The sequence below is a fragment of the Pleurodeles waltl genome, chromosome 12 (assembly GCF_031143425.1).
Source record: "Pleurodeles waltl isolate 20211129_DDA chromosome 12, aPleWal1.hap1.20221129, whole genome shotgun sequence".
In the NCBI taxonomy this organism is placed as follows: Eukaryota; Metazoa; Chordata; class Amphibia; order Caudata; family Salamandridae; genus Pleurodeles; species Pleurodeles waltl.
In genome coordinates, this window is record NC_090451.1 from 676,783,634 (window position 1) to 676,797,049 (window position 13,416).

Here is a 13,416-nt window from a genome sequence, read left to right on the forward strand (position 1 = left end):
AGTAGACAGTTTGATTCATTGCTCATTTTGAGTTATTTTCTATTTACTTAAAACTGTCACTATGTATGTAATGTTATGATTTTGTATGTACTGTTATGGTATGCTGTGTACTGCTATAGATATTTAACTGGGCATTACTCCTTTAATATGGCCTCAAAGTAATGTGGTAATATAAGGATGGATCAGCACAGCAAACTAGTGAATCCATCTCCAACTCCCATATTTAGATGCACACTGATATGTTCATTAAAATGGGTTCTACATAATTGTTCAAGCTAATAATGTTAGTTAGCAGTGTGAGCTTCAGCACACCCAAGAATATATTTCATGATTCAAAATACAAGATGCTATTGTTTACCGTCACCACTCTAACACCAGCATTATGTGGTCAACGTCTTCCCCTGTGGGCATCTTGGGAACGGAAGAGCCAGAGCAGGAATTTTTGTATCTCAAAAGTCAGGTATAATCATCAAATTGTATGAACCTTTGGTAGTCAACAAACAGTGTGGAATAAGGAGCTATCATTTACATTAGTTGTTATGAACAATTATGTCCAATTAGGGAGCATCAGAAATCTGCAAAGAGGTTTTTAATGAGTTTGAAAGGATTTATTTACACAGTGAATTCAAATCAGTTAATTAGCCCAGTAAGTATTGACATTTTAGTCATCATTGCTACAGATGCAAGTAATTCAAAAGCCAGTATTTCAAAATAGGATAAAATAGCACAATAGTAAGAATTACAAACGGAGTGCAGATTTCACAGAATGTGTATTCCATAAAGGGAAATCCCTAAACTAAATTGACAAATGTGTGCATAATGGGGCAAGCAGGGTAAGGTGCCAGATTCAGAAAGCATGGTGAATGGTTCTAATGAGAGCATTAAATGCACAGGCATGAAGCCTCAGCCCTAAAGCAGTGGATCTTAACAAAGGCTAAAAGGGTTTTCCCAACTTACAGTGATCAATTATCTCCAAGATCTGCCCTTAAGTTCTGCAGTAAGGTCTCCTCTCTGGTCTAAGTAGCATGCATTAATATAACCTTAATTGCAACATGTTTTCCCATTGCCCACACCTGCAAACCAATCAGTCTTCAGCAGACGCTGGCAGCAGGTATACTCCACAGTTTCTCACATCTTCACATTGGACCCGACACAAACATGTTATCGGTTTGTTTCTCTGAACAGATCTTGTGGCTCAGACAGTTCTTCGTACAATTCGCGTTTCATGCGTATCAGTTGTCTAGTACACAACAAATCAAAACTAATGCCTGGTCACTAGATAACAGTAAGCTTTAGGGAAATTACACCATCTGCAGTGGGAAGAAAGTAAAACATCTTAATCAAAACAACAGTCTAAATCCAAGAAAACCCCTCTAAGCCCTAACGTGTGATATCGACATTTAAAATGGCATCATCAGTTAAACTAACTTAATTACAATAGGTTAATTAAAGTGTTTGCTTATAGTGTTTAAATCTGTTTACCTACTGCAAATTTTACTTTAATCACTTAACAGTTAGAGCTCTATCAGAAGAAAGTGCTTTCCATTCCCGTCTCCTAACACAAACAGTAGATAAAATACACTTTCTAGCAGGAGGTTTTTACATATACTTATGAAACTCGGGTCAGAACTATCAAAGTGCTAAGTTGTCCTTGCATCATGCAAGGTAATACAAGAGCACCACGACTCTGAGGTCAGATTTACAAGGTCACTCAAGGCCGCCTTGCATGTCCCCGCAGTGCTAATGAATGTGAAGTAACGCAAGGCAGTGCAAGATGCTGCCGTGTTTTACTCGGCCCCATGGAGGTGTTCCATGAGGGTAGCACAGGTGTTCTCGCTCGTCCATCCATGCATTTTCCTGCATCTCCAGATTCACCAAGAGCGGTAAACCTGCGAATGCCTGAAAATACCACACCCTCTCAGGGGCGGCAAAACAAGCAGACATTATTTCTCCTTGATTTTTTCTTCTTTCTATTTGTGCTGAGGTGCTCCTTCCTGCACAAAAACAATCCTGCCTGCACTGCAAGCGCCCTTCCACCATGACGCAAGGGTGCCTGCACTGGTGCTAGGCTTTCAAAAGTGTGTCAGCACAAGGAGAGGACAGGAATGCACCATATATTGTTAAATATGGTGCATTGTTGCCTTACCCTTTCATACTGTGCAGCACGCCAAGATGTCTTGCTGCATTGCATTGTGTGAAAGTGATTAATCTGCCCTTGAAATTTAATAAAGAATGGGTTTACTTTACTAGAATCTATGAACTATCCTAACTATAGGTGAGAGTTAAGTATCCTTGCAAGGTATTCCTCATACAAAATGCACTTTTATGAATGAAATTAACTTCTTCTAAAAGAGGGATATGAAAATATTGTTCACTAGCAAAGTAAAAATCATGACTGCTTACAATTCCTATTATTTGTTTTTTAGCTGCTCCACTATATAAAACAAACCCATTTTAAAACGCCAATAGGCACAGAGCTGTCTTTCGACAGGTACGGCAACCCCCTGGCACGATATGATGTTGTGAACTGGCAGTTGGGTCCAGAGGGTACTATCAGGCATGTTACAGTTGGCACATATGATGCCAATGCCCCACCAATGAAGAACCTTGTCCTGAATGAGAGTGCCATTTTTTGGGCAGCCAGCAATAGTGCACAGGTAACATTCCTATCTAATTATTTTATGTTCTCCCTATTACAGTTTTACAATTCAGTGTCAATAATAAGTGACATAATTTTGCTAAAAATCTTTTTTTTTGAGTTGTGGAGATAATAGATTTGGCACAGTTTGACAAATCTTCATGAAAGTTTCAAAACTAGTTTTCCACTGACTTCAGCTGTTTTTTGTAAAGTTCAGGGTGATCCACAAGCGGGGCCAAGACAAAGGGGGGTCCAAAATGCATTGTCCACATGGAGTTACACTAGAGTTGGCAGACAACTTTGTCCAGAAAGAGTGTTTGTTGTAATTTGGTAATCTATCAGTAGTAATATAGAAACAAAATGTATTTCTAGAAACATGGCAGGTCCACAAATCCGACAGATCTCAAAACGAAATCTGATTGCCTGCCATCACTTCACCCAGGAAGTGGTGTCATCCATCTTGGGATTTGGACTCAGCCGAGTCCCAAGGAAAAGCATTAAAAAAGACAAGGGGGCAGGGTAGAAATACTATGACCCCCTAGGCCTGTTGGTGGGGCTCAGTCCGCAGTGTGGGGTTGACTGTATGCAGTGTCGGGTTTACCCCATTGGGGGAGTCAAGAAACTATAACCCGTGCCCTAAGGTAACTAGAACACGTGCCCTCACTATGCACTGCTAAGTACCCCACATATTACATCAGTCATGACATATTGTTGTTGACATAATTGATAATGTCACTGTAACATTTCCATTTAAAATATTGATAAGAATACAGACAAAGGCACGAGTTATAATTACCTTAGGGCAAGAGTTATAGTTTCTTGAGATAAGTATGCTATCATTGCTGAATATCTATCCTTTTGTGTGTGTAAAATCTGAACGTAACTATAACGTCTCTGTAACATTTGTTTTTTTTTCATTGCATTTGTAAGGGTTTATTAATTCTATTTCCTAACTATAACATCTCTGTAACCTTTTAACCTTTGATTTTTCCAGAGAATATATAGAAGCCCAGCAGTCAAAAATTTGAAATATAAAATGATTTTTGTACCTTAATTTCTCAAAAACTACTAAATGGATTTACACAAAGTCACAACAAGCACAATCTGCAGGCTAAGATCTAGCTTCCTGACGAATTTGGTGTAATTCTTTTTAGGAGTTTTTGCTGTAGCCATAGCTAAAGTAGTCCATGGAAAATACATGGTGATTTTACGTTTGGGACCCCCCCCCCCCCCCCACCCCTTTTTCTTCTCAGCTCCCAACTTCAAAATCACCACAATATTTTCAGGGAAGGCGCTGGGATGGATAAACTTATAAAGATAGAAATGTAAAACTTTAAAAATTGGAAATAAGGAGCTCTGGTAGTAACCATGTTTTGGAGGAGAGCAGCTCCTGTATGGGGCACTCTAAAACGTGGGCGCTCTAACTGATGTATACCCATCAAAATTAGAATGATATCGTAAATACTGCAGGCTTTGCTCCTGTTAAATTTCAGTAGGGTTGACCTGCTGAAATGTTATGAATATTGAGGTATTTAATGCATTTGATAATGTTTGGATATGTTAAATATAGCCAAACTCGTAATTCTGACCCCTGCACAAACAAGGGTTGACAATAGTGGCAGATTACCCTGCCTCCCAAACCCTTAGTCAAATTACTCTATTCTGAGTCAAGCGGACCATTCGTTTTCCAACAGCGGTGCCCCTGCTGTCTCCATCATTGGAATACATCGTCTGACAGTGCAATGAATCAAGGAGAATTTGAGTAAGGACATTCCAGCCTATATGAGCAGAAGGACTGGTGTCTTTTTTTTTCTACTAGACTCCATGCAGAAAAACCTTGCAGTCATGGACAGGAATAATGATAGTGGTCTCCACACTGTATGTGGAGGGCGAGCTGTTCAGAAACCGTCTTTGGGACTGTGTTCTGAAGAGCAAAGAAAATTTGGAGAGGACCACCCAACATACAACAACTATCCATCAAACTTGTATTGTCTGAGTTTTCTCACCAAACAAAGAGGTCCTTCTGACTGTCAGAATGACAGATTTAATACCTTCAGCCACTCTGGCAGACAAAGTAAAGACTGCCATACTTTATATCAGGCTTTAGTTCATGGGCTTTAATAATGCTTTAAAACAAATTAGTAGCAAACTCAAACACTGCTAGAAAGAAAGCAGGCAAAAGCAGAGTAAATACATGTTTTTCATTCCAGGTCCCGGCCTCTTCATGTAGTGCCAGCTGTGCACCAGGTCTAAGAAAAACCTCTATACCGGGAAAACCTGCCTGCTGCTACTTATGTGTTTCTTGTGCTCAGGGTGAAATTTCTGCTGTAACTGGTAAGAATCAATAAGAGATATGCTATACAGCAAAATTCATTCCATGAAAACGGCTATTGATAATATGTTTTTGTTCTCCTGCTCCAGATTCTGCAGAGTGTGTCCGATGTCCATGGGACAAGTGGCCTAATGCCAGGCAAGATCAATGCTATCAAAGAGCAGAAGAGTTCCTTGGGTTTGAAGAAGCACTGGGAGCCATCTTGGCTGTAATGAGCATTTCCTTCTCATTAATGCCATGTTGTATTCTTCAACTTTTCATGAACCATAGAAATACCCCAGTCGTGAAAGCTAACAACCGGACCCTCAGCTACCTTCTTCTCCTGTCTCTCACCTTCTGCTTTCTCTGTTCATTGATTTTCATTGGATATCCTACACAAGTGAAATGCCTTTTCCGCCAGATAACCTTTGGTATAATATTTTCTCTTTGCATCTCCTGCATCTTGGCCAAAACCATCATGGTGGTCATTGCGTTCAGTGCTACAAAACCTAAGAGTGACTTAAGGAGATGGGTTGGACCTTGGCTGTCTTATTTAATCATTTGTGTATGTACACTCATCCAGATTTGTATTTGTGTGTCTTGGTTGGCGATCTCACCTCCTTTCTCATACTTTAACACTCACACCCGACCTGGAAAGTTAATCATTGAATGTAATGAAGGTTCTGTGATTGCTTTCTGGTGCATGCTGGGATATCTTGGGTTTCTGGCCACAGTATGCTTCCTGATTGCTTTTTTAGCCAGAAAACTTCCTGACAGCTTCAATGAGGCCAAATGTATTACATTCAGCATGCTTGCCTTCCTCAGCCTCTGGGTTTCATTCATACCAGCCTATTTGAGCACCAGGGGCAAGTACATGGTTGCCTTGGAGATTTTCACCATCTTGTCATCAAGTGCAGCCGTATTTTCGTGCATATTCTTTCCAAAGTGTTACATCATTTTGTTGAGACCCGAAATGAATACAAGAAAAAATGTCATGGGCAGAAAATTGGGTTAATAGGATGAGATCATCATAATTAATTAATTTGTTAGCAGCGCAACATATGCTTTCAGAATATAGCCTCAGTTCTAGTGAATAAGATTCATAGGGGTGATTAAAAACAATCCCATCATTATTCACTGTCTTGCAATAACTCTGTATAAATTAGCCCAGTGGCTTCTCCTTTTGTTGCTAAATCAGTGTATGCACTGCACATCATAGTATGAAATTCAAGCAAGTCAACTCAATTATTCTTCATTCTGAACTTGATGCATTGATTATCCTTAAATGAGTGACTAGTACCAATGCACACATTTTATCATTGGCAGGAGGCTCTAGCCTCTGTCCACCGAGGCAGCACCACCATTAATCCAGCTAGTGCCAGCAATCCAGTGAATAGGAACCTTGAATCAAACGACAGCATTCACTGCCTCATTGCTACACAGCCTGATGATGCAGAAAGATGGTGGAGGGGTGTTGGTAGAGCTCACCAACACACAGGTGGAAGTTGCCCCCTGTTTTCATCTCCCCAGGAAAAACGAATCACAAGGATCTCCTGAACCACAGAAATTAGCAAAGAGTTCATGTAACTCCAAACCCTAATTCCCTATAACTTTTTTGGGGTGTACAGGCATCCATTACAAAAGTTAGATGTTGGGGTTCCTTCCTGATATTGCAGACACAATAGTATCATTAAGGGGATCCTGGGATTTAAACATTTTGTCAAGGAGTTTTAATGTATATGAGGGAAGATAATCCTACGGATTACTTTAGTGCATCTGGGCCCTCAGACCCTGGAGAATCCCAGGATTTGCCCTCTGCTCCTGCAATTTCCTAGGTCTACCCAATCTTTAAAAAGTGCCAACAGGGCAGTGACATTAGTATGTAGAGGCTTGCACTCCATGAGGATATGTGGTACCATCTGACCATCCAACTGTATAGACTGGTCAGTCCTGTAATCAACAAAAATGACTGCTGATTACTGTGTGGGGGGTGGTGGGGGAATGATAATCAGATAAAAGTATTTAGGTCTGGCTGGAGGGAGAGCCTTGGTCCAGGTATAATTGAGGGACCTATCATACTGCAAATGCTGCCAACAGCAAAGTTTTCCAAATGACCACCATATGAGATGCTCATCAAGGAGGTTCTCAAGCCGTGATGGGCAGTAAATTCCATAAATCGTCGGCTAGCTACCACTGCCAGATCTGTCTCCTATATTGTTGGCTTTCTCAGTTTTGAGGATTGATTCAAATAGCAGGTGTGGGCTTCATTTTGTGGGCCTCGCAGCATTCAGGGGGTAGTCATGCACTTGTACCTTTAGCAGCATGGCTTAATGTTGTACCAGAGAACTGAGCCTACACTGATGACAGGTGTGTGAAGAAAATCGGATTCTTTAGAGTAGCTGTACCTCTGCTCATCTCAGGCTCTCTTTTCTGCCATCTTGACATAGCCATAGTGGATGCTGCTTTCATTACACACTCTTACCTTGATCCCGATATCTCCCATGTCCTAGACTACCTCCGTCATGATTCTGACTTTCACTTGTTTTCCATTTACATTCCTCATACATATATGGCAGTTCGTGTCTCCCTTCCTGTGGTGCATCACCCACATGGCAACACGCTCTTGCTGTGTTGCATTGCATGCCATACGGATAAACCTGGTCCCTAGATTACTTTCCAGGATCCTCCAATGGGCTTCTCAACTCTTTGGACCTCCAGACATTTATAACCTTCTGACCCCGAGAAGTGAGGCTGCAGTTATCTGTATGGGACTCATCCACTGCCGATCCCCCTTATTATAGGACATTCATTGTGCAAAAAACCCTAGGGTCCGATTTATCAGATTGATTGCATTGCCCTTGAGTCACGCATGGTGTCGAAAGGGCAATATATTATTTAAGTCAGATTTTCCAAGCAATGCAAGGCCACCTTGCATGGCCCTGCATTGCTTGGTAAATATGGAGTAATTGCAAGGCAGCGCAAGTCATTGTTTTGTATTACTCTGCTCTGGGCAAGCATTCCATGGGTGGAGCATGTGTTTTCCCATGCATCCACCATTGGACTTTGGCACATTTCCAGATTCACCAAGACTGTTAAACCTGGGTACGCATCAAAGTTCTACACCTTCCCAGGGGCAGAGAAGTTTTAAGGTATGGGCAAGTGGACAACTGCCCAGGGCCCCCCCTTCAAAGGTGCCCATTAGGGAAGTGAACCTTCTCTCAATTATCCTCTGTCTTGTCTAATTCTCGATCTAAATCCCTCTCGCTCTCTACCTATATCTCTGACTCTCTCTACCCAGCAATACATATTTCAACTATTTTTGTGAACCTGTTGAAGTGCAACATATAATTTATCACTGTTTGGCATCATGCAGGCCTAGATTATCAGTAACTTGATAATAGAATTAAAATTTTGAGGTTTATGGGGGTCCTCAAATTATATCTTAAAAAACCTTACACACTGCTCAGGGTGGGCACCCTGGCTGTTTCCTCTTTCTCAGTGTGCTGCGGGTTATTTTTGTGCAGGAAGTTGTCCGGCACTATGACTCTACTCTTAATTGAAGCCATAATTTGTTTTTCAACTGTAATGCACAAACCCAGTGCTTTCATCTTGACCTCATATGAGCATGACTTTCAAGGCCTTGTATTCTCCCATTGAGGATTTGGAGAGCACTGAAGCACACCAGAAACATGAAGTATTAGAGATTTTTTAAACAGATGTAATGCTGTGATCATGGCTAACCTGTGTGGTTCCAGGGACGCTAGACCCATGACAAATGCTCTACATAACCACTGAGTATGTAAAAAGTTCACATCTATGTTACTGTGGATGGAAATATATGCAATGTGGAGAGAAAAGAGCAAGGAACCTCATACAAGAAACACACAATCCCCCCCTCACCACCACTAGATCAAAAGGTCTGGAAGTCTCATTTTATATTAAAGAGGGATGACAATGGATAACATTTAAATTGACGATTGGTGTTAAGTGGCTGTTACAATAAGACGTGAAGCTTAGAAGACGTCATGAAATACATTAACTAAACTGTTTTCTATAGCAACTTCCAAATATATCAAACCTAGACTATTGACTAACACCGAGGGCCAGATTTAGAGTTTGGAAGATGGGAAACTCTGCCACAAAGGTCAAGGATAGACCATCTCCCGTAATGCAAGCACACTGTTATGCATGAGTCACAATGAAAGTGTCTATCGTTTATTTCAGTTTCTGAGTCTCATAACCCACAACTATGACCTAGCCACAGTTGATAACAAAACTGGTTACCCATTGTTGTGGTGTCATAAAAGCCTTCCAGGCCAGGCTGACAGGCTTCCCTCAAAGTCTGTCAGCGCAGCTTTACTTGTCTGCTTTGACTGAAAGCAGAAACCACAGCTTCCTGAAGGGAATAAAAGCAAGGATGGTGGGAGAGATTGGTCAAGGATGGCAGGTTTATTTTTAACCTTTAGGACAGAGATAAATATTACAGGCCATGCTAGGTATGGCTCTCCACTACTCTAAATCAGCCCCTATATCACATAGATAAGTACAGATTTACCATTCTTAACTCCACATACAGAAACCCTGAAAATAACTATATTACAGAAGTTGATTTAAGATTAGGAAATGTATATTTACCTATGCATTCTTGCCTCAAAGATATAATGGTAGTAAACATTATGGATTTAGCAGTAGTATATATATATATATATATATATATATATATATATATATATATATATTCTGAAATCAATATTTTGTAGGTCCATACACAAAAATAAATAATGTTGGAGAACACTTTGGTATCCCAGATTAGGCACTATGCAAATGTAAATGTCAGCACGATATGTTTGATAGTTCAGTGCATGTGCTACTTGTTTGCCCACTGAACGGACATTACAGCTTAGCTTTACAAACGGCATTATTTACTGTGGCTTAGGAAAAGTTAATCTTGACTACAGAATCAAACAATATATTCATTGAAAAAGGAAGATGTGTAGCCAGAAAACGTTTGTTCAAGAGGTGGTGCAGCGCCACCTACTCAATATAATGCATGTAACAGGTTAGTTTAATTGGATACATAGAATGTAACAAATTGCACTGGAGAAAGAGATGTAACAAGGTATGAAGAAAAAATGAATGAATGTAAAATGATTTGTATCAGCAGGATATCTATTGGCTCCAAAAGCTGGAACCAAATGTACTCAAGTTTCAATTTATTGAGGGCTGTTTAAAACTTGAGATTCATTGTAACCTTTGAAGAAACAGATTGAACAAACATGTAAAGTACAATATAAGAAAGTATCAAATTTATATTCCTGCATTTGTGATGCTAAACTTTGGTTAAGGACCAGTGTAAAGTGAGTCCAACATTCTGGAAAAGTACAGAATTAGGGTATTTTAGGACCTAATGTATAAAGGATGGAAAAAGAAAGAGTTATGCAGCCTTATCAATCAGGAACCACAGTCCTAGTCAGGGTAAGTCACAAACATGCCCTAAGTTAACTTGTGCTCACCCTTCGGTAGCTTGGCACAGAGCAGTCACATTTAATGTAAGAGGCAAAGTATTTGTGCAACACTTCAAACAGTAAAACATTGAAAACACCACACAAAAAGATACCACACCTGGTTAGAAAAATAAAACTTAATTTAATGACCAAAACAAGACCAACAAAACAACAAAAATCCAATAAGCAGAGCCAGAGATATACATTTCTAAAGATTAAAATGCAATATAGTGCTTAAAACCATAGCGTACCAACCGGGGATATTAGGTTGTGCTTGACTGGGTTTAAGCCAAAGGTTTAGGTGGACTGCAATAGAGTGTGAGTCAGATAAAGTCCTAGATAAATTCCACTAAAGTCTTACCATCTCAAGAACTGTGGCAAGAGTCCTGATCACAGGGAAGAAAATCGCCGGGAGCAAGGAGAGCGTTGCAGTTGGTGGTTCTTAGGCACGGGGAGTCGGCTGGCCATCGCAGATGGGCAGACTGGAGTCTTGCGGTCGTGTGTGGCGATAGTTGTTGTACAAAGAGACAAACTTGTGGCAGCTTGCGCTGATTCTTTGGGTGAGCTGCGCAGTTCCGATGCTATTGTAAAATGTCAAATATCTTGAATTCACGAGCCAAGAGACCACTAGTTGAAGATAGGACCAGAAACATTGAGTAGTCTGTTATGTCCCTGTGGCTCAGATCAGGAGGCCAGCAGACTATCCCCTGTAGTGACTCTAGGGTCCTGGGTTCATGAAATAAATTGAAGGTCCAGTTCTCCTTTCCCAAGCCAGAGGATAGCAGGCAGCAGATCATCACAGCAAGTCAGCAGTTTCTTGCAGTCGAGCACAGTGGCAGTCCTTGCAGCAGCACAACAGTCCTTCTTCCTGGCAGAGTTTCCACAGGTCCAGAAGTGCAGTGAGTTGGTGGTGTCAGAGGTTCAGTACTTTTCCCCAGGTTTGCCTTTGAGATGGGGGAGACTCCAAAGACAGGCAGTGGAAGTGCACAGAGGTCCTGCCTTCCTGCAATGGCTGCAGCCTCACTACTTGGGGTTATGCAGCACTTTGTTTTGGGACTGTCCACAGTCTATTCAGGTGTAAGTTGGAAGCTTTGCCCAGCCCCTCCTCCCATCCTGCCCAGAATGCCCATTCAGGTTGAGAATGGCCCATCAAGTAACACCTAAGCTTCCATTGTGTGTGGCTGTCTAGAAGGAATACACAAACCCCAGCTGTCACCCCACCCCAGACATTTGACCAGAGACAGGCAGCAGGCACCAAATGGCTAAAGTAAGAAAATACCAACTTTCTAAAAGTGGCATATTCAGTATCACAAATTAAAATCTGACTTTGCCATAAATTGTGATTCCAGAGTCACCAAATTCGAAAAACGTATCTCTTCCAGATTGTTAATTTCACTTTTAAGATGCAATAAGGAAATCCCAATCCCATCCTATGAGAGGGATAGGCCTTGCTGTAGTGAAAGATGACTTTGGTAGCTTTTCATAAGCAGGACGTGTAAACATTACAAGTACTTGCCGTTACTTTAGTTTTAAACAGATTGCATCTTGCCCTCTGGGTTGTCCAGGGCCTACCTTAGGGTTGACCTATATGTACAAAATGGGAAGGTGTGCGTAAGTACCTACACTTAGCAATAGGCCACTAACCTCCGCTTAGGTCCAGTTAGGTCTCGGTAAATTAAACCTAGCTCAACCCTTGGTAGCTTGGCAACAAGCGACAAGGCTTAACTTAGGAGACAAAGGGCCTCATTCCGACCCTGGCGGTGCCGGGGTCGGAGGATGCACCGCCAACAGGCTGGCGGTGCATCCAGGCCAATTATGACCGCGGCGGTAAAGCCGCGGTCAGAAAAGGGAAACCGGCGGTTTCCCGCCGGTTTTCCCCTGGCCTAAAGAATCCTCCATGGCGGCGCTGCAGGCAGCGCCGCCATGGGGATACCGACCCCCTTCCCGCCAGCCTGGTTCTGGCGGTTTTGACCGCCAGAACCAGGCTGGCGGGAACGGGTGTCGTGGGGCCCCTGGGGGCCCCTGCAGTGCCCAGGCCAATGGCATGGGCACTGCAGGGGCCCCCTAACAGGGCCCCACATTGATTTTCAGTGTCTGCATAGCAGACACTGAAAATTGCGACGGGTGCAACTGCACCCGTCGCACAAAAGCAACTCCGCCGGCTCCATTCAGAGCCGGCTTCATCGTTGCTGTGGCTTTCCCGCTGGGCGGGCGGGCGGCCTTTTGGCGGTCGCCCACCCGCCCAGCGGGAAAGTCATAATGACTGCCGCGGTCTTTTGACCGCGGTACGGTCATCTGGCGGTTCCCGCCAGGCGGGCGGCTACCGCCGCCCGCGGGGGTCGGAATGACCCCCAAAGTGTAAAGCATTCAAATATCACAAAACAGTAATTAAATAAAACACAGGAAACAGTTTAAAAATCCAAAATCTATTTATAAAAATAGATTATATTTTTATCTTTTAAATGACACCAAAAAGAATAAAATCAGATAAGGGGAACTGGAGATATGAATTTTCAAAGAATTAATGCTTTCTAGCGTATAGAAGCAACTAGCGCTCAAAGGGTTAAAAAAGGTCACACTGGAAAGGAACAAAGTCCAGAGTTCAGGCCACCCACGAGGTAACACTGTCACACTTACTTTCAGAAGTGTTTGATTCAGGAAAGTGGCCCACAGCACCAGCCAAGGGTTCAGAGGCTCTGATGTGCCTATTGGGGTATGGGACTACAACTCCCACAATGCACCTCTTCAACGTATGGAGTTGCTCCAAACATCTCCAAACTCCCGGATCTTCTTCCAGAGGTCCTTGAAGTGTCTTTGGACTGTCCACACCTTGATCCAAGGTTCCAGAAGCTCCAAGTTGCTCCTTGGGAGTTGGGACTACAATTCCCAGAATGCACCTGGTCCGAATCCTCAAATGGCCACTGGACGCTGGTCAGCTGGGCTCTGCTTGCAGGACTTGATGC

General features: G+C 42.3%; 1 protein-coding gene across 1 annotated transcript; it reads left to right on the plus strand.

Moving 5' to 3' along the window:
• Positions 1-1,799: 1,799 nt before the first annotated feature.
• On the plus strand, positions 1,800-5,964 carry LOC138267225 (vomeronasal type-2 receptor 26-like). The gene is made up of 4 exons (XM_069216082.1): positions 1,800-1,883; positions 2,427-2,657; positions 4,951-4,972; positions 5,060-5,964. The coding sequence occupies exons 1-4, from the start codon at positions 1,800-1,802 to the stop codon at positions 5,962-5,964; spliced, it is 1,242 nt and encodes a 413-aa protein (XP_069072183.1).
• Positions 5,965-13,416: the final 7,452 nt, after the last annotated feature.

What these genes read in the sequence shown, in the direction of transcription:
- LOC138267225 (XM_069216082.1), top strand. Translation starts at nt 1,800, where the DNA reads ATGGAGGTGTTCCATGAGGGTAGCACAGGTGTTCTCGCTCGTCCATCC. An exon ending in CAGCCAGCAATAGTGCACAG is followed by an intron (nt 2,658 to 4,950) that starts GTAACATTCCTA and finishes TCTTGTGCTCAG; the next exon opens with GGTGAAATTTCTGCTGTAAC. An exon ending in TGAAATTTCTGCTGTAACTG is followed by an intron (nt 4,973 to 5,059) that starts GTAAGAATCAAT and finishes CTCCTGCTCCAG; the next exon opens with ATTCTGCAGAGTGTGTCCGA.